At 38.9% G+C, this 25,178-nt stretch overlaps 1 protein-coding gene across 7 annotated transcripts in view; it reads right to left on the bottom strand.

The window, feature by feature from the left end:
• LOC108682503 (probable phosphorylase b kinase regulatory subunit beta) overlaps positions 1-21,519 on the bottom strand; it is a 31,020-nt gene extending 9,501 nt beyond the window's left edge. The window contains exons 1-17 of one of the 7 annotated variants that reach the window (XM_047885100.1): positions 21,081-21,519; positions 20,347-20,482; positions 18,529-18,736; positions 17,902-18,098; positions 17,147-17,306; positions 16,451-16,537; positions 15,130-15,240; positions 14,647-14,738; positions 14,536-14,582; positions 13,299-13,372; positions 12,384-12,563; positions 10,347-10,391; positions 8,302-8,319; positions 4,662-4,754; positions 2,871-3,008; positions 1,687-1,874; positions 414-529 (exon numbers count right to left, since the gene is read on the bottom strand). In XM_047885100.1, the coding sequence (XP_047741056.1) occupies positions 414-529; positions 1,687-1,874; positions 2,871-3,008; positions 4,662-4,754; positions 8,302-8,319; positions 10,347-10,391; positions 12,384-12,563; positions 13,299-13,372; positions 14,536-14,582; positions 14,647-14,738; positions 15,130-15,240; positions 16,451-16,537; positions 17,147-17,306; positions 17,902-18,098; positions 18,529-18,736; positions 20,347-20,482; positions 21,081-21,159 (1,969 nt within the window). In that variant the 5' untranslated portion in view covers positions 21,160-21,519. The other 6 variants (XM_018171675.2, XM_047885101.1, XM_047885102.1 and 3 more) reach the window with 6 other exon arrangements.
• Positions 21,520-25,178: the final 3,659 nt, after the last annotated feature.

The raw sequence follows: 25,178 nt of genomic DNA, 5'->3' as shown, positions 1-25,178 counted from the left end.
ATCACCGAACCCGAAACAGGAAGCTCAGGTCTGATTACTGGCATGGAAAAATGGATTGTAGGCAGCGCATGAGCGTGGCCGTGAGCGAGCCCGTGCAAAGCTTGCAAATGAGCATAAGTTTCAAAGTGAACTGGCGCGCCGAAAGTACGCTGTAGTCTTTTTAACATCTGGTCCTTAGAGTATACCACCTACATGGATATCAATATGATATATGGTAGTCTAGTGCGAGTCTCGTCACAACACATAGTAACGGACTTACCACCAACAGGACGGCAGGCTCACCAACACAGACATACCACCAACAGGACGGCAGGCTCACCAACACAGACATACCACCAACAGGACGGCAGTAGTCTCACCAACACAGACAGTCTCACCAACACAGACAGTCTCACCAACACAGACAGGCTCACCAACACAGGAGGAGGAGATGAGGTTCTGCAGGCGTCCGGTGCGCACCTTGAGGCCGTCGCAGTGGCCGGACTTGAGGGACGCCAGCAGGTCCAGCAGCTCGCGGAAGTGGATGTCCCTATGAGAGAAGCTCTTTAATTAATAAAACTGCTAAGACTGAAGTGATTAGTGATAACCCAGCACCGTAGACTGCTAGATATCAATTAATATTTCAAGTTATTAACGTAAAGCCTAATGACAGCGTCTCGCTCATCCGATCGCGAATAATTCAGTTGATATTTACGTCTACATTTGATCGAGGCGGGTCAAAAGCTGGACGATGATACACAGAAACCGCTATTGCCTGGAGATGCGTCAACACGTCGAGTGCGCCACGACCAACCAGCGCTGCCTAACGGCCTAAAAACGGCCAAGTCCTCGAATAAAAATAGTATGTTCAGGGCAAAAGTAGTAGGTCTGGTGCAAAAATTAAATTTTTATTTTTCCTTACTTTTTTAAAACTTAATGAGCTTGTTCTGTCATCAGAAATTTTCCTCGACAGATGCAATTGAAACAAACTAAATCGCGGAATTTGTCCGGGAAAAAGACCCTGCAACGCACCGTCGAGCCGCCCGCAACGTTTTACTATTATTCTTTCATGTTAAGTTGCAAGCATGACTCAAAATTACGTTCGGAGCCAATGGCATTTCAATTCTTTAGCTAACTTGAAAAACTTAGACTAATTTCTAAAGTTAAAAACCAATCATATTTTTTAATGTCTCTTATCAAGCTATTATATTTCTAATTATTTCTTACAGTCTTTAAGCTTGTGTGCAATTAAAAAGGATAATTTTTATTCAACAGGATAATTTCTTCATCACTAGAAGGTTATACTGCAGGATTAAGATTAGACAAACCTAATGTGTTCCTCCCTGATGAGTATACAGACAGTAGGACGGCCAGAGAGGGCAATTTTTATTTTAAAAGCATAATTTTTTCATTACTAGAAGGTTATAAGTTACTTATAACGTCCATTAAGATATAACGTCTATTAACATAAGACAAACCTCATGTGTTCCTCCCTAATGAGTATAAACTGGTCTGCAACTACAAAGGATAATCTTTATTTAAAATGATAATTTCTTTATCACCATAAGGTTATAACGTCTATTAAGATAAGACAAACCTCATGTGTTCCTCCCTGATGAGTATACAGACAGTAGGGCTCATCACTAGAAGGTTATAAGTTACTTATAACGTCCATTAAGATATAACGTCTATTAACACAAGACAAACCTCATGTGCTCCTCCCTGATGAGTATACAGACAGTAGGACGGCCAGACAGACGCCAGTATTTGCTGACAAAGTGCAGTTCTGTCTTAATGTTGTCAATGAGCAGCGCCATGTCGTGCGACAGATAAAAGTCGCTCACCTCGAACACCAGCGGGTAGCACAGCACCGTCTGGCCACAGATGCGGTATACCTGCCATGTTTGTCTTCATTAATTACAATGTTAGAAATACTTTAGAAACTTTATCTCTTTGTTTTCTGGCGGTAGATGTATTAAATTATAAGAGCGGTACAGCTGTCATGTTTGTCTTCATTAATTACAATGTTAGAAATAATTTAGAAACTTTATCTCTTTGTCTACTGGCGGTAGATGCATTAAATTATAAGAAAAAGCCATGAATACCTGCCATGAATGAATTGAATACCTGCCATGTTTGTCTTCATTAATAACAATATTAGAAACTTTATCTCTTTGTCTACAGACGGTAGATCCACTAAATTATAAAGAAGAGCGGTACAACTGCCATGTTTGTTTTCATTAATAACAATAGAAATTTTATCTCTTTGTCTACTGACGGTAGATGCACTTTATTATAAGGATAAGCCATGAATACCTGCCATATTTGTATTCATCTATTACAGTATTACAAGTGCTTTAGAAACTTTATCTCTCTGTCTACAGACGGTAAATGCACTACATTATAAGCAACATTAAATACTAAAAATATATAAAATAAGTTTCCTTGTAATTTACCTAATCAAGCATATCACTTTTAAATTGAGTGGATGAGAATATTAAAGTATTAACAGTTTATTATATTATTATTATTATGATATTATAATTATTAACGGTTCAATTATATTGAACGAATTCAGGAATTCGTTCAGGAACGAATTCTTGAACGATATTGAATTGAAGGTTTCTATGAGGCTGGGCAAGAAATATATTGAATTATTAAGCCAATATGTTCCCATGTGGCTGGGCAAGAAATATATTGAATTATTAAGCCAATATGTTTCCATGTGGCTAGGTGGTAAATATATTGAATTATTAAGCCAATATGTTTCTATGTGGCTAGGTGCTAAATATATTGAATTATTAAGCCAATATGTTTCTATGTGGCTAGGTGATAAAAATATAATGTATAGGTGATAGGTGATAATAAAAATATATCTCTGAGCTGTTCACCTTGCTGGTGCCGAGTGCACCGATGGGGCGCATGGGGCGGCCGTTGAGGCCAAGTTTCTTGTTGAGGCCGAGGTTACAGTAAACTTTGACGAGCTCCTTGGGGGGCCAGATCTGTACAGGCTCTACCTCGTGTGGGGTCTGCACACAACACCTTCAGTTAGGTGCCGTATAGACATGTTAGGAGCAAGACACGCAAATGGTTAAATAAGATTCTAAATTATTATTATTTACTCTGAAAATAGGTGATCATATGACACATAACACCTTTAGTTAGGTGCGGTATAGATATTTTAGGAGGTAGATACGCAAATGGTTATATAAAACGTGAAATTTGTTTTATTTACTCTGAAATTACGTGATCATGTGATTTGTAATAATGATGAATAGCCACATTTGCAGCCACATCATAACACAAGACTTTTATTTAACATATCAGCATAAATGTCCATGCATCACCCCAAAGAAAATATCATGCAGAAAATTTTCAACTTCGAATCTAACGAATTTGTAAAATGTGAATGCTAATCAGCAACAGATTAAACACAGTCGTCAAATTCAGTAGACGACAGCAGACGTAGCGAAATATACATAAATTGCTGCTAACATATATACATGTCGGCAGCAACACAAGCAGTAACAAAAAATAATAACAAAAGCCGCAGGATTGACAAGTGTCAGGGGTGAAAAACTCGACGCTCAATCACATCCGTATCCTTCCGTAACGATCTCCTGAGTTGCTATCGCCTCGGACAGAATGCTAAAAATACTACGAGTCACTTGACTAGTTTGCTAGACAGCCAATATTAGTTTGCACCTCATGTTAAGGCCTTCAACACCTCGGCACCCCACGCATCCTTAAAGCCCCGGCAAGCAATAAGCGGGACTTCTTAGAGGACATCGTTTGTGTCACGCTCCCAGACCTCAACAATACTCAGTCCCTTCCTGGTACCAGATAGCTTCTCGTATCGCCTTTTCAGGCCTACAGAACTACTCAAAACTCAACTCTGAGGTTAGCAAAAGAATGCATCAAAATGGTTCTAATCGACCACATTCATACTGAGACAAGGAATCCTTCATCAGTCCTCCCACCTGGACTTTGCATGATGGTGTTTCCCGGTCAGCGCCCTCCACACTTCCTTTCCCATCGTTGCCCCCTTCTTTCGCACGGACCAATGAAGGCTACATTGAAGTCTGTGTTTGGCCCTTCTCTAATGGCCGGCATTACACCCGCAAGCTCTTATAAGAAGGCAAGGCAGTTTCACTGCAGGGATAATTCCACCTTCATTGCTGATAAAGCTGATCAGCAAAGTCCTGAAGAATGCCACGCAATCCAATCCCCGACCGCCTCTGAACAGACCTCGTTCTCTACCTCCACCCTTCAGATCAGCTCCGCTCAGACTACCACAGTGCCCAGGCATTCTACACGTTATATGGGGCGCTCTACAAGGGCTGCCTGCCCTCCAGTCCACTCAGAGTCTTTTTGTCAGGCCCTCCTTCCCCTCGACCCTCAGAGTAACTTCACTGTGACACAGACCCGTGTAGGCGGCGGCCTTTCTTTTTCCACCTTTCCTAAACTCTTCTTTCTTCCGGCGGCACCACTTCGTCCATCACAAGGACTGCTTTTCTCCCCACCCGTATTACTATCGGCCCTAGAAACAACGACACCTCAACAGAGCCGCAGCAACACTAACACTAGCAGCGGCAGCAACAACACAGGTAGCGGCAACAACAGCGGCAGCAACAATAAAAACACTAGCAACAACAAAAGCAGCAGTAGAAGCAACAACTGACCTGTGTCTGGATGCCATATGTGGCCATCATGGCCTGGAGACGCATGGACTCCGCAATGAGCACCACCTGCACCACCAGGTCGCTCGCTGTGCCCTGCACGCAAATTAGGAGACGCATCAACACAAACCAGAGATGGCTTCCTTGTACTAAGTTCTTTTCAATCTGCTTTATGATATTGAGCTCGGTTACTTTACCATAAGTTTTGTCCCGTCAGCCTTCCATAATATTGAGCTCGGTTACTTTGAACTAACTTCGGCCCAGTCAAACTGCTCCGATATTAAGCTCGGTTACTTTAAACTAAGTTTTGTACATTCAGCCAGCCCTAATATTCAATTCGGTTACTATACACCAAGTTTGTTCAGTCAGCCTGCCTTGATATTAAGCTCGGTTACTTTAAACTAAGTTTTGTACATTCAGCCAGCCCTAATATTCAACTCGGTTACTTTGAACTAAGTTTTGTCCCGTCAGCCTGCCCTAATATAGAGCTCAAAAATGACATGCCTACACCGTACATACTACCCTTCACTGCTTATAGCCTGCTAGTCCGGATCAAACACTGCTTCAATTATTAATTGGGTAGGATATAGAACAAGGAGCTTCCTATTGACAACTAACTTTCTTCTATGAAAAATTACAACGCAGTGAATGAGAATTAAATGGAAAATGTTGAAGAGGAATGTTACTTGAAATAAGCCAAGCCAAATAGTAGCAGATGAAATTGATGAGTTAAACCAGCTTCCACCGTAATCTTAGTAATAAATCTGGATTTCTTATTTTGATGTGCTTTGTCCTCCATTATTTTTGAAGGCAATATCACAGTAAAGACGGTGAATTGTTCAATTCAAGATACGCGATCTACTGTCACTGGATGATCTAAGTGATATGATCCGTTCAGTACTCTTCGGCTAAAAGTTTGACATCGCTCCGGTGATGTTTCACAATATCGTTTAAGACAACAATAACTCAGACAACATAGAATATTCAATCAGCAGTATCCAAGAATGAGCGTCAAAATCCAGTAGGTCTAACTTGCAGTGCAAAATAAATCAAAATAAAACATTACCTACAACCACGAAGCCGTGTATTTAATTTTTTTTTGCAACATCAGTACGGCTAAGAAAATACGGTGTCATTCAATTAAAGGATAACTGAATTGCGCAATTTTTTCGTCCTAGAACTACGAGCGAATAAAAAACACACTCGAATAAAATGAACACGAACACAAAGAGGCCTACAGGGACACAAAAAATCTTATATTAGAAGCAATTTTTTCCCCCAAAGTGCGAAGGCAGATCTTGGACCAGAGAGCAGGGGTCATACTTTCAAAACTGGCTAAGTGAACGTAAGTACTTACGCTCTATTTTCTTGTCTATGATTGGTCGATTTTGCTTGATAGGCCATCAATAATTGTAAAAGTGGCTAAGTGAACGTAAGTACTTACGCTCAATTTTCTTGTCTATGATTGGTCGATTTTGCTTGATAGGCCATCAATAATTGTAAAAGTGGCTAAGTGAACGCAAGTACTTACGCTCTATTTTCTTGTCTATGATTGGAGGATTTTGCTTGAAAGGCCGTCAATGATTGGCTGATGAACTTACGATCTCTTAACTTTTTTTGAAAGTATGGGCCCACTGATCCTAGGCAAGCTTTGAATTGAATACGATACTTGAACGTGTAATAAAAAATAGAGCGGTGTTGTGAAGGGAGTTAGAACGGTGGGCAGACGCAAGGACAAGTGAAGTGTTAGAAGCATTATGAACAAAGATGCATTTAATGTGCAATGGTAGTTCTGAAAAAGATTATTATTGGCAATATATTACAAAAATCACAAGTGAATTAGCTAATAAACGAACTTAAAAAACAAGCTTTCAACTTTGCCAGCCAAGACGATTCACAACATGTGGAGATGGTTTCGTTTAATAGCATTTAAGCGACATACTTAATACCGTATGTTCATTGAGGGATAACTGACAGGTAAAAATAAGTGCTAATAATATACTAAATAAATCAAATAAGTGCTAATAATAATTAGTAACTATACCATTAGTCACCGAATGCAGCCCATGAACAGAGCGCGAGTTATGCAAGCAGGACTTGTAAGTAGGTTAGTTAGACGCCAAACGACTAGTCACGAGGATATTGAGCTAATGTACGATACTAGTTATGCGTTATTTTGTGTAACTACTCAACTACTAATATTATTTTGCAGATATTGAGCTAATGTACGATACTAGTTATGCGTTATTTTGTGTAACTACTCAACTACTAATATTATTTTGCAACATTACACGTTATGACCAAAGTAGCAGCGTTATTTGCAACATAAACACCACCAAGCATGTAGGCTTTTTATATATTACTAAGATCTATTCAATATTAGGAGTGATGATCACTGATAAACTGCACCCACCAAACAATGTATAACAATACACTTCAACATTACTACGACCAAAAATGTTTATCAAACAGATCAAAAACAATGAACGGTTTGAATAGATTAACCAAATGTCAAAGGGACAAAAAATGTTTATCAAACGGATCCAGAACAACAATTTAATCAAAACAATGAACGGTTTGAATAGATTAACCAAATGTCAAAGGGACAAAAAATATTTATCAAACGGATCCAAAACAACAATTTAATCAAAACAATGAACGGTTTAAATAGATTAACCAAATGTCAAAGGGACAAATTGTAGTTTGGATTGTCACAAGTATAAAATAGATGGAAGGAAGCAGTCGGAGAGCCAGCAACAAGCAGGGCAATTAACATGAATGGCAACCCTTCCCTAATCTTACACTCAGCATCCCAGCTCTGGCAGGATAAACAGCAATGATTCTAAACTTTTTTGACTTTTTGATAATAATTTTGCAAGGCACAACCAATGATCTTAAACTTTTTGATAATAATTTTACAATATGGCGGGATAAACAGCAATGAAGCTAAACCTTTTTGACTTTTTGATAATAATTTTACAAGGCACAACCAATGATCCTAAACTTTTTGGACTTTTTTATATATAATTTTACAAGGCACAACCAATGATTCTAAACTTTTTGATAATAATTTTACAAGGCACAACCAATGATCTTAAACTTTTTTGACTTTTTGATAATAATTTTACAAGGCACAATCAATGATCTTAAACTTTTTGATAATAATTTTACAAGGCACAACCAATGATCTTAAACTTTTTTGACTTTTTGATAATAATTTTACAAGGCACAACCAATGTTGCTAAACCTTTTTGAAAATAATTTTACAATCTGGTGGGATAAACAGCAATGATCCTAAACTTTTTGGACTTTTTGATAATAATTCTACAAGGCACAACCAATGATTCTAAACTTTTTGATAATAATTTTACAATGTGGCAGGATAAACAGCAATGATCCTAAACTTTTTTATAATTATTTTACAATCTGGCAGGATAAACAGCAATGATCCTAAACATTTTGACTTTTTGATAATAATTTTACAAGGCACAACTGCAGATCGTGTATATATTTATATAGTTCACTGAACGATATGTCAACGCACTGCTGAGAAAGGAATACCGAGTGATAGAATAGAGAAGAGTTCGACCATTCTTAAGTCACCATCTAAGAGGGAGACTCAAAACTCCAGGAGACTTCATACCTTCTTGTTTGACTTGGACTGCTCCGCGCGAGGCAGGAAGCAAGGAGAGTCGAAAATATTGTAAAAATTGATAAAAACCTCAACCACAAGTAAGCAAAATAAACAAAAATATGCCCGAAAAATACGCCCGTTTACTAAACGCACGTGTAGGAAATTTAAAAGATGTATATAAAAATTTCAGTGAAATCCAGCTAACAATATTTTATAAATACTAGAGTAGTTAACAGAAAGGACAAATAGCTCGTATATACATATATACTGACAAATAACTGAACATATCCCCACACAAGAATCAATAAAATTAAAATCATTAACTCAGTTGCGTAAAAATTCCTTCTCAAAATTTTAGTTTTGAATAAAGAAGCATTAGTATCATAACAACGAGATAAATCAACATTTTTTCAGCACGCCGTTCAAACAACACTTGTAATTTTTTATCACTTCCAAGAGGGTCGCCAGAACAGGACTATCAATAACGAATTTCTTTGTAAAACTGTCGCCAATAAAATCTTGCCCTGAACTGAGGACTACATCGCCGTGTTGATAATTGTCCACAAGATCATAATAGAGTTAAAAGCATTTCACATTTTCCAGATTCGGAGAGTCAGAGCAAATTTCGTTCAACCGAAATTGGGGGCGAAACTGAGTGGTTTAAGAGCGCAGTGTGCAGCGAGTGATCATTGACTGAGACTGATCGTTGACGACTGAATAATCGTTGACGACTGAATAATCGTTGATGACTTAGTAATCGTTGACGACTGAATAATCGTTGATGACTTAGTAATCGTTGACGACTTAGTAATCGTTGACGACCGAGTGTTGCAATCTATCAGCGAACTATCAGCGTTGCAAGGGATTCATGAAGATAACGAACGGACGCAATGAACGTTAAGACGTCAACAAAGCAAGCAACATGCTGAAACTTGAATAAATGTTCGGTACATTAAGTGGTTCGTAAATAAAAGTGACCATTATTATTAATAACAAAAGACCGGTGACCTGTAAACGACAAAGCAACACCGAGTGCAGCAAAGACGAGAATCATTTCAGCGGAAGAATTGGACAAGTCCAGGGGAGCGAAAGGGAAAAAATGTGATCAGAACGCGAAAACTCGTAGTATGGCGAGCAGTTAAGAATGCAGGGCATATACTTTCAAAACTCGCTAATTGAACGTAAGTACTTACGCTATATTTTCTTGTCTATGATTGGTGGATTTTGCTTGAAAGGCCGTCAATGATTGGCTGATGAACTTACGATCTCTTTACTTTTTTTTGAAAGTATAGTGTATAGTGAACGTAAGTACTAACGCTATATTTTCTTGTCTATGATTGGTGGATTTTGCTTGAAAGGCCGTCAATGATTGGCTGATGAACTTACGATCTCTTAACTTTTTTTGAAAGTATAGGCCCAGGTGTGAAGAGTGATGATAAATGATATTGAGCGTCATTAAGAACACAGGGAGCTCTGGTATCGAGTGCCACACGCTGCAATTGTGAGATTTGATATTGAAGCTCACCTGGTCGCTATACCTGGACCGCTACACCATAGTAGCAAAACATAAAGTAAAGGCAGAATTATTTTAATACATCACACGAGTGAAAGTAATATGTAAGTTGTAACAAGGAACATGAATTGCGACCTCAGAAGAAGCGAGAGTTGATTGGGGTTGTCCAAGTGAAGCGGTGTTATAAATATTAATTGTCAAGACATTATAACGATTAATTGTCAAGACATTATAACGATTAATTATCAAGACATTATAACGATTAATTATCAAGACAGGGCATTAAACATAACATGGGATCATTGTTGAAACACTTGTACTGGCACACTCGCTCGCGTCGCAAAATGTCTCGCAGTGAGCGGCTCCGATGTCCATGGGCAAGTTAAACAAATTATTAATAATAATAATTATTATTAATTATTATTATTAATTATGAGAAGCATCGCAGTGCAAATATCCTAACAAGAGCTACACAAAATGGCGTGAAGAAGCTGAACTCATTCGAGGAAAGTTCAATATTATTAGTGTTAACAAACTTTACCTTCCTATCATCGTTGGGTCGGAACGCAGCGTCGCTACTAAACATCTGAAGATTATAAAACCAGAAGCAAAAATTAGAGCAGCGAGCGAGCGCCAGTCTTAACAAATTCGACAAAGTTCACTGAGGTCAGCAACGACGTTTTTGTCATTACTATAAAGAAAGACTTTTTGGAAATCTTCGATCATGGAGAATGAACAACAGCAAAATGTTCTATACCGTCAACTGGGGTGAATTCGGCCGCCGGAGTGACTTCGGCCGCGTTTTTTATTTTGTTTTGCAAACAAAAGCGGGGTCATAAACGATGGCCAAAGTCACTCCGGCATTTATGACCTCGTTTACGACCCTGGCGTTTATGACCCCGGCGTTTACGACCCCGTTTTTGTTTGCACAACAAAATAAAAAACGCGGCCGAAGTCATCCCGGCGGCCGAAGTCACCCCGGCGGCCGAAGTCACCCCAGTTGACGGTACGCATTGAGCTAAATACGCCGTTTTAAGACTTCGTGGCTCAGTAGAAACTTTATAGCAACGAGGCTGCAAATGCTGACGGCAATCTTCAATATAATTTTTTTAAGCGCAATTAGAGGAATAATTTTCTAGGAAAAAATGTAGTGATATCAAGATTTCCTTAAAATTAGCAGAACGTAGAAGCAATTTAGCCGTAATTGAAATTAACGAGTATCGAGTATAAAAGTGAACGCTCTGAAGCTGCCATAGTTCGTTCTTAGGCCACATGTTTAGACTTAATAATATTTTTTATTGCTGATGTTTCTGGAGATAAAAGTTCATAAGATTTTTCGCATGAATTTGTTTGTACAATAGCTGTGCAGAACTTATTTCAGCAAAACCAAGCAAATGTGATGAAGGCATTTGATTATTTAACATTTTATGGTCTTCTTAAGACTTCAACGAGCTTAATAACAAAATTTCAGCTTCCACTAGACAAATTACTTCTAATTTCATTAGTTACTTTTTTACTGAATTTGAATCGTAGCTCAAGAATTGCTGCAGAATCACGGGTGGATTGGTAAAACTCTTGCCGACAATTGACGATAGCAAAGCTTGGAATTCAGTAGAAACGTAATTTGTATAAGGAACTCGAAAAAATTTCTGTTCAGTTTCAATTTTTGACCGAATCATCTTCAAAAACTTTACACAACAGCTTCGCAAACAGTACACAGCTAAGAAAGAAAATAACAACGAAATTAAATATCTTCATTACTGTACTAAATCACAGAATGCATAGCAGCTTGACGTTAGCGCCGAATAACAAAACCTATAACATCGTGTCTCCCCACTACGTTAGTACAGAAGTCTTTAGAAATAGTGAAGGTAATTTATTTCACTCCTCTTTGTGAATGGACTGACTGAGGAAAAAATTAGGACGAACAACCTTAGGAACAATTGCTGCGACGTTTGCACCCGACGACTTCTCCACTTACAACATTAGCACTGAGGAATAAATAAGAGGAAGATCAGGTAAATCTGTCTGTCAAGGACCAAGCAAGTGTCCGCTGTACAGGAATAATATTTTAAGATCAAAGCATATTGGATATTGTTGTGTTAAATGGCATCTGGTAGGTGGCAGAGAGCCATGTCTACAGACTTGTTGATTGAACTACCAGCACCACAACACCTGTACACCACAACACCTGTCCTGCACCACAACACCTGTCCTGCACCACAACACCTGTACACCACAACACCTGTACACCACAATCCTGCACCACAACACCTGTCCTGCACCACAACACCTGTGCTGCACCACAACAACACCTGTCCTGCACCACAACACCTGTCCAGCACCACAACACCTGTGCACCACAACACCTGTCCTGCACCACAACACCTGTCCTGCACCACAACACCTGTCATGCACCACAACACCTGTCCTGCACCACAACACCTGTCATGCACCACAACACCTGTCCTGCACCACAACACCTGTGCTGCACCACAACACCTGTCCTACACCACAACACCTGTGCACCCACAACACCTGCCCTACACTATGGTCACGCCCCACAACACGGCAGTACCTGGAAGGCAGAGTAGCGGCCTCCCTTCCTAGGGCGGTTGTAGGAGGGCAAGTATCTCCTGATGGGGTCGAGCTCGTTGATGTGCAGCAGGTCGTGCGTGAGCAGCTCAGCGATCAGGAACAGGGACTGTCCCATCAGGAACAGGTTCGTGGCGCTGCCGTGCACGCTCGCCATGCGTAACTGTAACATTGTTCTCATTAAATAAGGTACTCTCAACATCGTAAAAAGTTGTAATAGGCAGCAACATTGTTCTCATTAAATAAGGTACTCTCAACATCGTAATAAGTTGTAATAGGCAGTAACATTGTTCTCATTAAACAAGGTACTCTCAACATCGTAATAAGTTGTGATAGGCAGTAACATTGTTCTCATTAAATAAGGTAGGTACTCTCAACATCGTAATAAGTTGTAATAGGCAGAAAAAAGTAGTAAAGATATAACCTTGAAGGAGGTTGTTAAGTATTATGAATACTAGGGGATAGATATTCTGTTTTAAGAACATTACCGTATGTTTTATGGAAATTATAACATAAGATTTTGGGTGTTGTAACAAGAGAAGTCACCTAACTTCGGGAAAACAGGATTAACGTTGAGGAAAGCAGTACTAACTTGATAACGCGTGGGAAAAACCTGTTTTAGACCTCTTTTAGGAAATTTAGAATTTGTTTAGACCTATGACCTGTTTTAGGAAATACAGCTCCAACTTGATGTAGACAATCATGGCTATCAAGGCGACGCATCAGCGTGACCAGGGACTAGGAAGTCCCGAACTCATCATGCAGTCATAAGGCCATAAGGGTATACATGATACCGTGTGGTGTGTTGCATAAGGCCATAAGGGTATACATGATACCGTGTGGTGTGTTGCATAAGGCCATAAGGCCATCCACGACCTCGAGCACAAGTAATACTCACCTGAGTGCCCGGCTGTTCTCGCTCCAACTCGATGTAGTCTTTAGGCACGTAGTAATACTTGGGCACCACCACGTCTGCACAATACAGACCACACATGTTTATCATAGTCTTTAGGTACGTAGTAATACTTGGGCACCACCACGTCTGCACAACACAGACCACACATAATACACATATTTATCATAGTCTTTAGGTACGTAGTAATACTTGGGCACCACCACGTCTGCACAAGACAGACCACACACAATACACATGTTTATCATAGTCTTTAGGTACGTAGTAATACTTGGGCACCACCACGTCTGCACAAGACAGACCACACATAATACACATGTTTATCATAGTCTTTAGGTACGTAGTAATACTTGGGCACCACCACGTCTGCACAAGACAGACCACACACAATACACATGTTTATCATAGTCTTTAGGTACGTAGTAATACTTGGGCACCACCACGTCTGCACAAGACAGACCACACATAATACACATGTTTATCATAGTCTTTAGGCACGTAGTAATACTTGGGCACCACCACGTCTGCACAATACAGACCACACACAATACACATGTTTATCATAGTCTTTAGGCACGTAGTAATACTTGGGCACCACCACGTCTGCACAATACAGACCACACATCATTCTATATTAGAACTTTATTCCCCAGGACTAAGCGTAAAACTAAAAATCGATGCTGCAGCACAGAGAACTAGTATTACTAAAAGCCTTCAAATGCAGATAATAATAGGAGAACTAAGGCAATTATCCCACATAAAAGATGCGAATTAAAAATAATTTTACACCGAAATCATCTCCCAAATAAAATTAATTGGACAGCAAAATGACAAGCCAGCATAACTGTTCATGGGAGGATATATTTCTTCAAGTATTTTACCGAAGTGTGTAAATGAAGCCTATAAATGAAGACGTTGTGCTGACAATGCATACAGGAATAGCGATATGGTTCTCCAGAACATTAATTGCAATAAAATTTATAAAGGTAATCTTGACAATAGGGACCTTAACTGGCGTCAGAATAGACCTTTCTCTCACACAGTGACGTGTGTGATCACTTCAAGGGAACATGCCGGTACACTTCTAACGAGTCAATGCTTTCTTTGGTCCTGTTCAATTGCTAAGACTGAAATTTTCGTCATTAAATGAAATTATTCATGAAAACTTGAATTATCCCGACAGGTTTATTTATAAAGATTTGCATAGAAGTCATTGATGCACCTCCGTTCTTGTCAGTCTTGTAGAGCTGCTTGAGAGCGCTGCGGTATATATAGTATAGACGCACCTCCGTTCTTGTCGGTCTTGTAGAGCTGCTTGAGAGCGCTGCGGTATTCCTCTATTTGCTTCTCGTTGTTCTTAAAGACGCCCTCGATGACCATGAGCAGCAGGAACATCGGCCACTCGCACTCCACGCCCTCGAACTCCTGATGAGGGAGCAGTGTAAGTAAGGCTAAAATAAACCATGGCAAATAATAGAGAAGCTTAATATTTCTTAGGACTAAAATATTTTGTTTACGAATGAGTTGGCCGGTGCCAAGGATGGTAACGAGAGGTCTGGTAGTCTGGAAACGCGAGTTACTGTCGTTACCATCATTAGAGTAAAGATTACTTATAATTTTTATTAGGTTATCTAGAAGACTTTAGCCAAATGCAGTTTTCATACACAGATACTCATAGATTTTGCACAAAACTCGCTAGCCACAACATTGAAATTGGGAATTCAGAGAAGTTAGTGATGCCGTTGCGATCACCTTGTAAGAGATAAGTACATCAGATGTTCTTAGTTATAGTAATTTTTGTTCGAGCAATACAGACCTTAGTTTCTCCCTTGTGGTAGTGGCGGCGGGTTTTGTCCTCCAGCACCGAGCCAAAGCCATCTCTCTCGAACCTCTTGAAGCCATAGCTGCCTTTTAGCAGCCTCACGATCTGTAGTTCAGAATAAATTAGCAAGATCAAACATCGAACTTGAGAAGTAGTGAGGCAGAAGTTGGTTTTCGTCTCGATGAAAGAATGGAAATTTAGCAAGGTACCAGACCAACGTGACATCAGGGAGGTTTCACGCTCGTAAATTCCTGTAGCGAAACCCATAAAGGAAAACCTCCTAAAAGATTGGGTCCTTAAGAATGGAAACTTAACTAAGTACCAGACCAACGTGACATCAGGGAGGTTTAACGCTCGGAAATTCCTGATGAGAAACCCATAAAGGAAAACCTCCAAAAAGATTGGGTCCTTGCATTGATCATTGTTTCGAACGCAGTGAATCTGGCTCAGGAAATTTGAGAACTATAGTTGTATTGTAGCACAAATCTGACTCCTATGATTCTTATGAACAGCACTGAACAATTGTACAAATTATCTGTTCTTAACTCCGATCTTTCCTTACACAACAATTAAAGCTAATACTATAGCGCCACTAGTAAGACGAGTGCATTTCATGCAGCAACGAAGCTGGCCATGTAGCACAGTAGCCGACCCCTGCTCTTGGTTCAGGAGGCTGACATAGACGTGAGGATGAGAGGGTTCGCTGACATCACAATAGACACAATCAGCGCACTATATTGGTCAGGACCCAGCGCCCGACTAGCATCACAATGGTCACAATCAACACACTATATTGATCAGGACCCAGCGCCCGACTGACATCACAATAGTCACAATCAACACACTATATTGGTCAGGACCCAGCGCCAGACTGACATCACAATAGCCACAATCGAACTATATTGGTCAGGACCCAGCGCCCGACTAACATCACAATAGCCACAATCAACACACTATATTGGTCAGGACCCAGCGTGTGACTGACATCACAATAGTCACAATCAACACACTATATTGGTCAGGACCCAGCGCCAGACTGACATCACAATAGCCACAATCGAACTATATTGGTCAGGACCCAGCGCCCGACTAACATCACAATAGCCACAATCAACACACTATATTGGTCAGGACCCAGCGTGTGACTGACATCACAATAGTCACAATCAACACACTATATTGGTCAGGACCCAGCGCCTGACTAACATCACAATAGCCACAATCAACACACTATATTGGTCAGGACCCAGCGCCCGACTGACATCACAACAGTCGCAATCGAACAATATTGGTCAGGACCCAGCGCCCGACTAACCCTCTCCTTGGTGGTGGAGTAAAGCATGGTGTCGTGCGTCGCGAACGAGGGGAACGAGAGAGCAAACAACAGCGATGCATCCACGTTCTGGAATAAAAGGGAACGCGTTAGTACGGCAGTGTTCTGGTGCTGAGAGGTGTTTCAATATTTTCGGTCATACTGAGGGCATTAACTTCACTGTGTGAAGTTAATTAAATTGGTGATATTTTTTCTAATAGTTTATCAAGTTTTAATAACATGAATAATAGAATCGATTTCCCACTAAACTATTACCAGTCGTGAAGATTATAAGTACATAAAATCATATAAAAATTCATATGAACAATATAATTCAAACACATAATTAACCGACAGTGAGATACTCGTAAATTAAAACATTTAAAATAAACCATTTAAAACAAGTCCCCCGAGAGCCCACTAGTCGCGCCACCTTCGAGTTTGACTCCTTGGGCAGCAGCGTCTCAAAACATTAAAGAGAACCATTTAAAACAAGTCCCCCAAGAGCCCGCCAGTGGCCACCTTCGAGTTTGACTCCTTGGGCAGCAGCGTCTCTAAACATTTAAAAGAGAACCATTTAAAACAAGTCCCCCAAGAGCCCGCTACCACCTTCGAGTTGGACTCCTTGGGCAGCAGCGTCCACAAACATTAAAGAGAACCATTTAAACAAGTCCCCCAAGAGCCCGCTAGTGTCGTCACCTTTGAGTTGGACTCCTTGGGCAGCAGCGTCTCAAAGATGCTGCGGTTGCGGTTGTGCGCGTCGATGTCCACGAAGATAACGGACCACGAGGCGCCGCGGTCACCGAACAGATTGCATCCGTTGATGGCTTCAAGAGCAGCCTTCACCATGCCTATGGAGCTGCTCACAGAATTGGACATAGAATATGCAGCTAGGCTAAAATTATGAGCTCTGATGATATGTATTTTGAATAGGAAAACATACAAGTGCTATGGTGGTGTTGACAATTCAGAGTAGAGAACTTAATACACGAGCGAGACTAAAATGTGCACGCGCTTGGAACAAGGTTTTTCAGTCTTAGAGTGTACGATGTACATACTGTGAGACAGGCTAATGAATATGTATATGTTAATTGTGGGAGATAAGATAAGTATGGTCGGATATGCCATCCGTGATGTCTTGGTTAGCAGGTTAAATCGTTGGCGATTGGCTGACGAAGTTATGGAGTCACAAGTGTTTTAAATGATACTGTACGATGCCAGTTTAAATGATCAACTAAAGGTTTGCTACTCATACTGAATCCTAATAATTTTTTAATTTTCCTTGTAGGGGCTAACCATAAAGCGTATCCAATTCGTTCATTTCAGCTTAAATTATTCGACTTCCTCAAGATCTTAAATTACATTAATAACACTAAACAAGCCAGCCACTCTAGGCCATCGCCGCCCCTCTTACCTGGCGTGCAGCTCAGGGGTGCCATCGCCGCCCCTCTAACCTGGCATGCAGCTCAGGGGTGCCATCATTGTTCTTGCTGCCGCGCTCCCAGATGCCAAAGTCCGGGGTGCGGTAGGAGCGCTCGATGTAGTAGACGAGGTTCTGCACGAACGCGACCTCGTCCATCGTGTAGATGATGTGTAGACCTGACGCCGTGAGCTGCACCAGCGCTATCAGGTACACAGCAATCACGTCCAGCTGTTGCACATGATTATATGAGTTATTTTATGGCCAATAATGCGCATGTAAATACAGATAAAAAGGTAAGTGATAGTGTGTATATACGTATAGTCAATGTTTGCATGCACCAGCGCTATCAGGTACACAGCTATCACGTCCAGCTGTTGCATATGATTAAATGAGTCATTCATGGCCTACACTGCGCATGCAAATAGATATAAAGGTAAGTGATAGGGTGTATATATGTACATATAGACAATGTTTGCAAGAGCAAATTATTTTTAAATTGAAACAATTCAATGTTTGCAAGAGTTGCATAGGCAGATTATTTCAAATTGAAACAACGATGACATCACTCTGGCAAGTAAGTGATAGGGTGTAGTCAATGTTTGCAAGAAATGACAATTTTATTTCAATTTGAAACCCCTATGAATCACTCTGGCAATACCTGGAGATGTTCAAACTGGCCAGTTGAGCAGACTTCTTCACCAGTAATGAGATGGAACTTGCTGTGCAGAGCGTACTTGCCAGCCTGGCCTTGTTTGAAGAGCTCAACACGCTCGCTCTGACGCATCCAGCAGCTCAGGATGCCACGCATGCACTTCACGCACGATCCGCCCAGTTCGTAGGCTTTGCCATGGTCGTCGTCAATGCGCCTTAGGAAATTAAATTGATGTAAATACTGAATATGAAAGCAGGTAGAAATATGAATTATAGTATCCTTAGGAAATTAACTTGATGAAAATAGTGAGCATGAAGGCAGGTAGATATATGAATTATAGTATCCTTAGGAAATTAACTTGATGAAAATAGTGAGCATGAAGGCAGGTAGAAGTGTGAATTATATTTAGGTGAGGACTATTAAAAAATTTGTTTCAGGCACACAATCGCTCTTTCAAGTTCTGATGATTGACATGAAGTCGTTATAAGTTGAATATTAAGTAATAATTGCTGGACACTTAGACTACAGTTGTTTATTTGCCTAACTATCAATTTGGTTAGAAATAAACACAAAATCATGAAAATATGAAGATCTGAGTAGTATCCTATTTACATGATTTTGTACCTACTTATGTTGATACAAATGTCATCACTCAATGCGTCTTGTAACTTGATAATGAATGATGGATACGTACATTCAAAATGTTGTTTTCAAAAGAATAATGTCCATTGGTTCCCTGATTATTGATTTACCAGTGCAAACAAAAAATATTGTTCAATATATTGAAAAACTAATAAGTAAATTGTCAATAAAACAAATTCTCTGGTATTCAATTAAACTTGCTCAGTATATGAATTACACTAGATTAACTTAAATCTATATGTCTTATACCCGAAGTTATGAATCTTCTAATATTAAAACTATTTACCGGTACTTCTAATATTATTACAAGTTGGAACAGAATTATATTCATTAACTTTAATCCTGCAAAATATTGGCATCAAACATTTGACTTACCTACAGCATTTGATTTACTCCCTCAAAACTAATTAGAATTGTCAAGGAACCATAAAAATTTAAACAATTTTGCACAATATATCATAATGTTATGACTAAGGCTATCAACTGATATGAAGGCTCAGTATTACACCTGTATGAGTAGTGTACTACATTAGTAGTACACCTGTAGCTTTAATTATTAACTTTATTATTACAGGTGGTGTACTATATTAGTAGTACACCTGTATGTCATAATGTAATGACTAAAGCTATCAACTGATATGAAGGATCAGTACACCTGTATGACTGATAGAGGCTCAACTTTAAACAATTTTGCACAATATATCAGAATGTTATCACTAAAGCAATCAACTGATATGAAGGCTCAGTATTACACCTGTATGACTGATAGAGGCTCAACTTTAAACAATTCTGCACAATATATGAGAATGTTATCACTAAAGCTACTAAATGATTTGAAGGCTCAGTAGTACACCTGTATGACTGATAGAGGAACCATAAAACTTTAAACAATTTAGCACAATATATCATAATGTTATGACTGAAATGGTATGAAATGGTATGAAGGCTCAGTATTACACCTGTATGAGTAGTGTACTACATTAGTAGTACATTAGTAGTACACAGGTGTACTACATTAGTAGTACACCTGTATGTCATAATGTAATGACTAAAGCTATCAAATGATATGAAGGCTCAGTACACCTGTATGGTTGATAAAGACTCAACTTTAAACAATTTAGCACAATATATCATAATGTTATGACTAAAGCTATCAACTGATATGAAGGCTCAGTATTACACCTGTATGACTGATAGAGGCTCCAGATGGCCATGGAGCAATAGACGCTTGTTCTGAGGTCAGCGACATGAGTGTCACTAGAGCAGGCAGGGAACAGACCGTTGGTTGGGCTCTGGTAGTGGAGGATTTGCCGCTTAACTGTAGGAAAAAATATAACTCAGTACTCACTGCAGTGAGTGACAGAGAGCGCATTTTCTTGTTGACAAAAACTTGAGGTCACGGACAGACGGACAGACAGACAGACAGACAGATGGACATGGCGCTACAATAATGCATTTTTTCCATAAATGAGAAAATGCGCTAAAAAGAGGGATTAATTTAGCAAAAGAACTTCTGTTCAACACAGGAAAAAAATTGATGCATAGTCATCATTACAATCAAGGTCAGATTAAATTTTCTTCAAAAAAATCTTAGCTAATTTGAGTTGACACCTAGAACACATGAATTATTTTGGATAGGTAGGTATATAATTAAGTTACAAATCATGACTATAATAAATTAAATTTAATGCTATCTATTCCTTCTCTTTTCAATAAATCTGTAATGTATTCATAATCATTTTACTCCAGTGAAGTTATCTTAAGCTTATTTTATTTTGACATGTTTTCAAGATTATACAAACAGCTCAATAGAAATAATTGTCAACAATCAATCATCAGGTAATGGAATAAATTCTATTTCAATTTCCAAATTCTGTGAGCTGCCATCTCAGAATGTTAAGGATTAAAAGACTCACCAACACCATAGTAGTAGTCAAGCTGCCGAACTGTGTTCTTGTAGTTTGTAGAATGAACCAATACGGAGGAGACATCCATTTTTCTTTATTTAATCAATACTGACATTAATTCAATACAAACAATCACAAAAACTTTTTAAGTGAAATAAAATACTTGATAGTGTTCTCATGGAAACTTCAATTTAAAGATGAAAATTTAATTCAGAAGCCAATCTATCACAATTTGTGCATAAAATTTGCTGATGTTATCAAAAAATACTCCATACAACACATTTTTCATGTTCTTTATAGCACATACCACTGATTCCCTACAAAACCTATAATGAATGATTGAGAGCTTAATTTAGTCAATTATGAGTTTTTCTTTTGAAGATACAAATTTGCATAACACTTATATTTTTAACAAGCTGACTAATCAGCTATTTAGTTGTCCTGTGCCCTGGCACTTTGAGATAATTAAGTTAGAAAAACTTAACTCTGATACAGGATGACTAGAGTTTAGGACAATGAAAATTCAAATAGATAGCTGTTCATTAAAAAAAATACAATGAGCAAATGAAATTGAACATTTGAGCACAGCAATGCAGGTAAAGATGTAGCCATGCAACCAAGCATTTACATTTATATAGACACGCATAGAAAAAATGACCAGTGAATGCATTATATTCCAATTTGCAGGGAATCAAAATTCTTCCGACAATGTTAATAGATCAAAACGCAGGTCTCAGCAAGGATTTATAATACCGGTATGTTTAACAAGGTTTCGAATGTATCAACATTCATTTTCAAGTTAATAGAAGCATTGAAGAAGGAAATTTTGGTGGACATAAGTATTTGATCTATTAACGTCATCTGAAGAATTTTGATTTCCTGCAAATTGGAATAGATTGCATTTACTGGTCATTATTTATACATATTTCAATAAGAAAAAATGCCATCTAATGCTAATTTATATAGATATGTAATACCATGTACACAAACAGATCACGAGGCAAGTCATGTATAGGCAAAATGAATCTCACACATAAGGTATATACCTATAATATAAATTAAGGTGACCAGCATACAGTTCAATAATACAAGTTAAAAAAAACTAGGTACTAATAAGCTAAATGTTGAAATATATTAAATTAAGATTCTAAAATAGCCAAAAAAAATACTACCATCATTCTAAACTTTCTAAAGTTACAAATAAGTTCTTTCTGAACTTTGTAAAGTTACGAAATTCTAAAGTAATAAATATTTAATTTGATCAATTTGTTCTATTTTTCCTTCTCCACTCAATGAAACTCAATTCCTGTCAATTTTCTGTAACATTATTTACAGATAAACCCAGAAACATTGCAATGCTCTAATCTGCTCTTCCTGAATATGGAGCAAATGCAGAAAAATGCAGTCGAATCCATCCCCTATGGCATAGTGGCAAACCTGACTAGAAAATGGGGCATAATCAACCTGTGTAAGCTTACAGATACAGAAGAAATGCTACATGGCTGCTGACAAGAAGCTTGCAGTGGACAAGGTCATTGTCAATGCTCAATGGCATGTCCATGGATATAGTAATATCACATTAATAATACGGTAATTAATGAATATGGTTATATAATATCAATAACAATAAAGGAAAAACAAGTAAAAATCACAGAAAATCTGAAAATGTCATTTATTTTACATCTACATCATCTACAATGGAAGAGGAGGACTTCAAAGTACTGTTAGTAATACTAATAGATCCACACTCAGGAAGATGTATATAAACGGGGAAATTTCTCGCGTAAATCAATCTAATTATATTTTTTTCGCGCAGACTCGTGCAAATAACGGTCATCGATTCCGCGCCGCGCAGCACTCGGCGCGGGCCGCGGAGCCGTGCGACACAGTTCTGATTTAGACACAGTTTGCATCTGAATGGAATGGCAACATCGTCTGTAGATGATTTCAAGTAACGCTGAACCAGCATTGCCAGATGGTATATTTCTATACCAGATTTCACAAATCTGGTATTTTCAAAAGGTGTCTGACTGTCTGGTATGAATATTTTAGATCTGGTATATATGCCTAAATCTGGTATTTTCTGATTTACTGCAAATTTACTGCATTTAGTTCCACCTCTGAAGTTTTAACTTCCTCCAGCGTAGGCGTGGATTATATTATTATTTATATAAATTGCCTTCAGAGCGGCGCGATTAGAGCTTTCCCGCCATTTTTGGAACCGCAAGTTTACCGCAAGTTTTCATTCGGTAGCAATCTAGTTAACTCGTATCCAACCACAACACAGTGCGGATACACGTTTGTGTGTACGGTACAGTGTGATTACGTAATTTGCATTGCCGCGCGTCCATATTTAAACTATTTTAGCTTTCTAAAAGTACGGCGCTGTTGGCGCACGGCGCATTTTTTTTACCGGCATAGTATGGCGCACCGCGCAGGTCGTTAAAATGACAATATAAATTCCCGCGCACCTGGCACATCTTCCTGACCATGGCCACACTCAGGATTATGTATGTTTTCAGGGAATTTTCCCGCGCATTTTGACTTTTTTCAAGCTATTGCGGCGCACAGTTGGTGCAACTTCTGGCCATCCCTGCTTGCACGCGCAAGCGTTGGCGCAGAGCGTGCAAGCGTCGGCGCAGCGCGTGCAAGCGTCGGCGTAGGGCGCACATACATTTTGTCAAGGGACAAGAGACAGAAAATGTATAATACTTAATAATTAATATGCATCTAATTATCCATCAATAATCTATGATTTTCCTTGATATGGAAATTTTGTAAAAGCAAAAATCTAGAAATTTATTTTCGAAGAAATTTTCTACAAATTTCTTATACGAACTGGTGAACATCGTTTGTGTTTGTTTACCTTCCGTAGACCCTCCGGTCCGGACGTGAGGCAATATTCAGTCCGGACGTGAGGCAAGTGGTGAATAACCAAGTCCTCAGAAATTGGACATATGAAGTAAACAAATATTAGTGTTAAATGACAGGTTTTGCTCGTTCTATATATACTATTATTGCGCTGATAGGGTTATTAGAGATTCTACGGTTAATGAAAGGAGTCAGAAATAATTTAATCATTGTAATTAATGGGAAAATAGTTTTGAGTGCGAAATCTTTTGTAAATAAAATATGTCCTGACATACGTAACTGTCATCAGAAATTCCCAACATTGTCTTTACATACTTTTACGCAATGCTGCTTCATCGTCATGTAATAACGTCTCGGACAAATTTACGGCCGGTTTCGCGGCTGGACTCTGCCTGAAATTTCTCCAATAGTACTGAACATAGTTCAATGAAACTTGGTACACATATTCATTATGGCCTAACGGTGATGTCAAGCTTGTGACAATTATTTTTAATATCGCCTTCATTTATGAGTTATATGACGAAACGTACCGAAATTTGCAGTGTACCACTAAGTCTCGGACAAATTTACGGCCGGTCTCGCGGCCGCTGGACTAAAAACATAGAAAAAACCTAGCCAATCAACGAAAACCTTGCAGGTTAGGTCCAGTTAGGAACAGGTTCCATTAAAAACACATAATACCTAGAAAAACTCATAAAAACACTAAGAAAACCTTTTGGCCGCGAGACCGGCTGCCAGTCCGGCTGTAAATTTGTCTGAGACCTGTGTACCAGCCATTTCTTCTAAAATACTGAACAGATTTTAATGAAACTTTGCATGTAGAAACCTAACCTCCCAACGGTGTGATGTTTAACTCGTGACAATTTTTTACGTTTTGCCTTCGTTGGCGAGTATTTTTCTCTTTTCCCTCACTCGTGATTTAAACAGCAAAATTGTGTTTAAATTCGCAGTGTACCAGAGATATCTTCTAAAATACTGAACAGATTTGAATGAAACTTTGCATATAGAAACCTAGCCTCCCAGCGGTGATGTTTAGCTTGTGACAATTTTTTCGATTTTGCCTTCATTTGCGAGTTATATGGAGAAACGACCAGCATTTCTCAGGCCAATTTTTGAACTTGCATTGACCAAGAGCCATATACATAAAGCCGTATAACTCGCAAACGGGCAAAATTGACAAAATTATCATGAGCTAAACATCACCGTTGGGAAGTTAGGTTTCTCTATGCAAAGTTT

The sequence above is a fragment of the Hyalella azteca genome, unplaced genomic scaffold (assembly GCF_000764305.2).
Source record: "Hyalella azteca isolate HAZT.00-mixed unplaced genomic scaffold, Hazt_2.0.2 contig16906, whole genome shotgun sequence".
Taxonomy (NCBI): domain Eukaryota; kingdom Metazoa; phylum Arthropoda; class Malacostraca; order Amphipoda; family Hyalellidae; genus Hyalella; species Hyalella azteca.
Note: the sequence above shows the minus strand (reverse complement) of the source record. Positions and strands in the feature narration are given on the sequence as shown.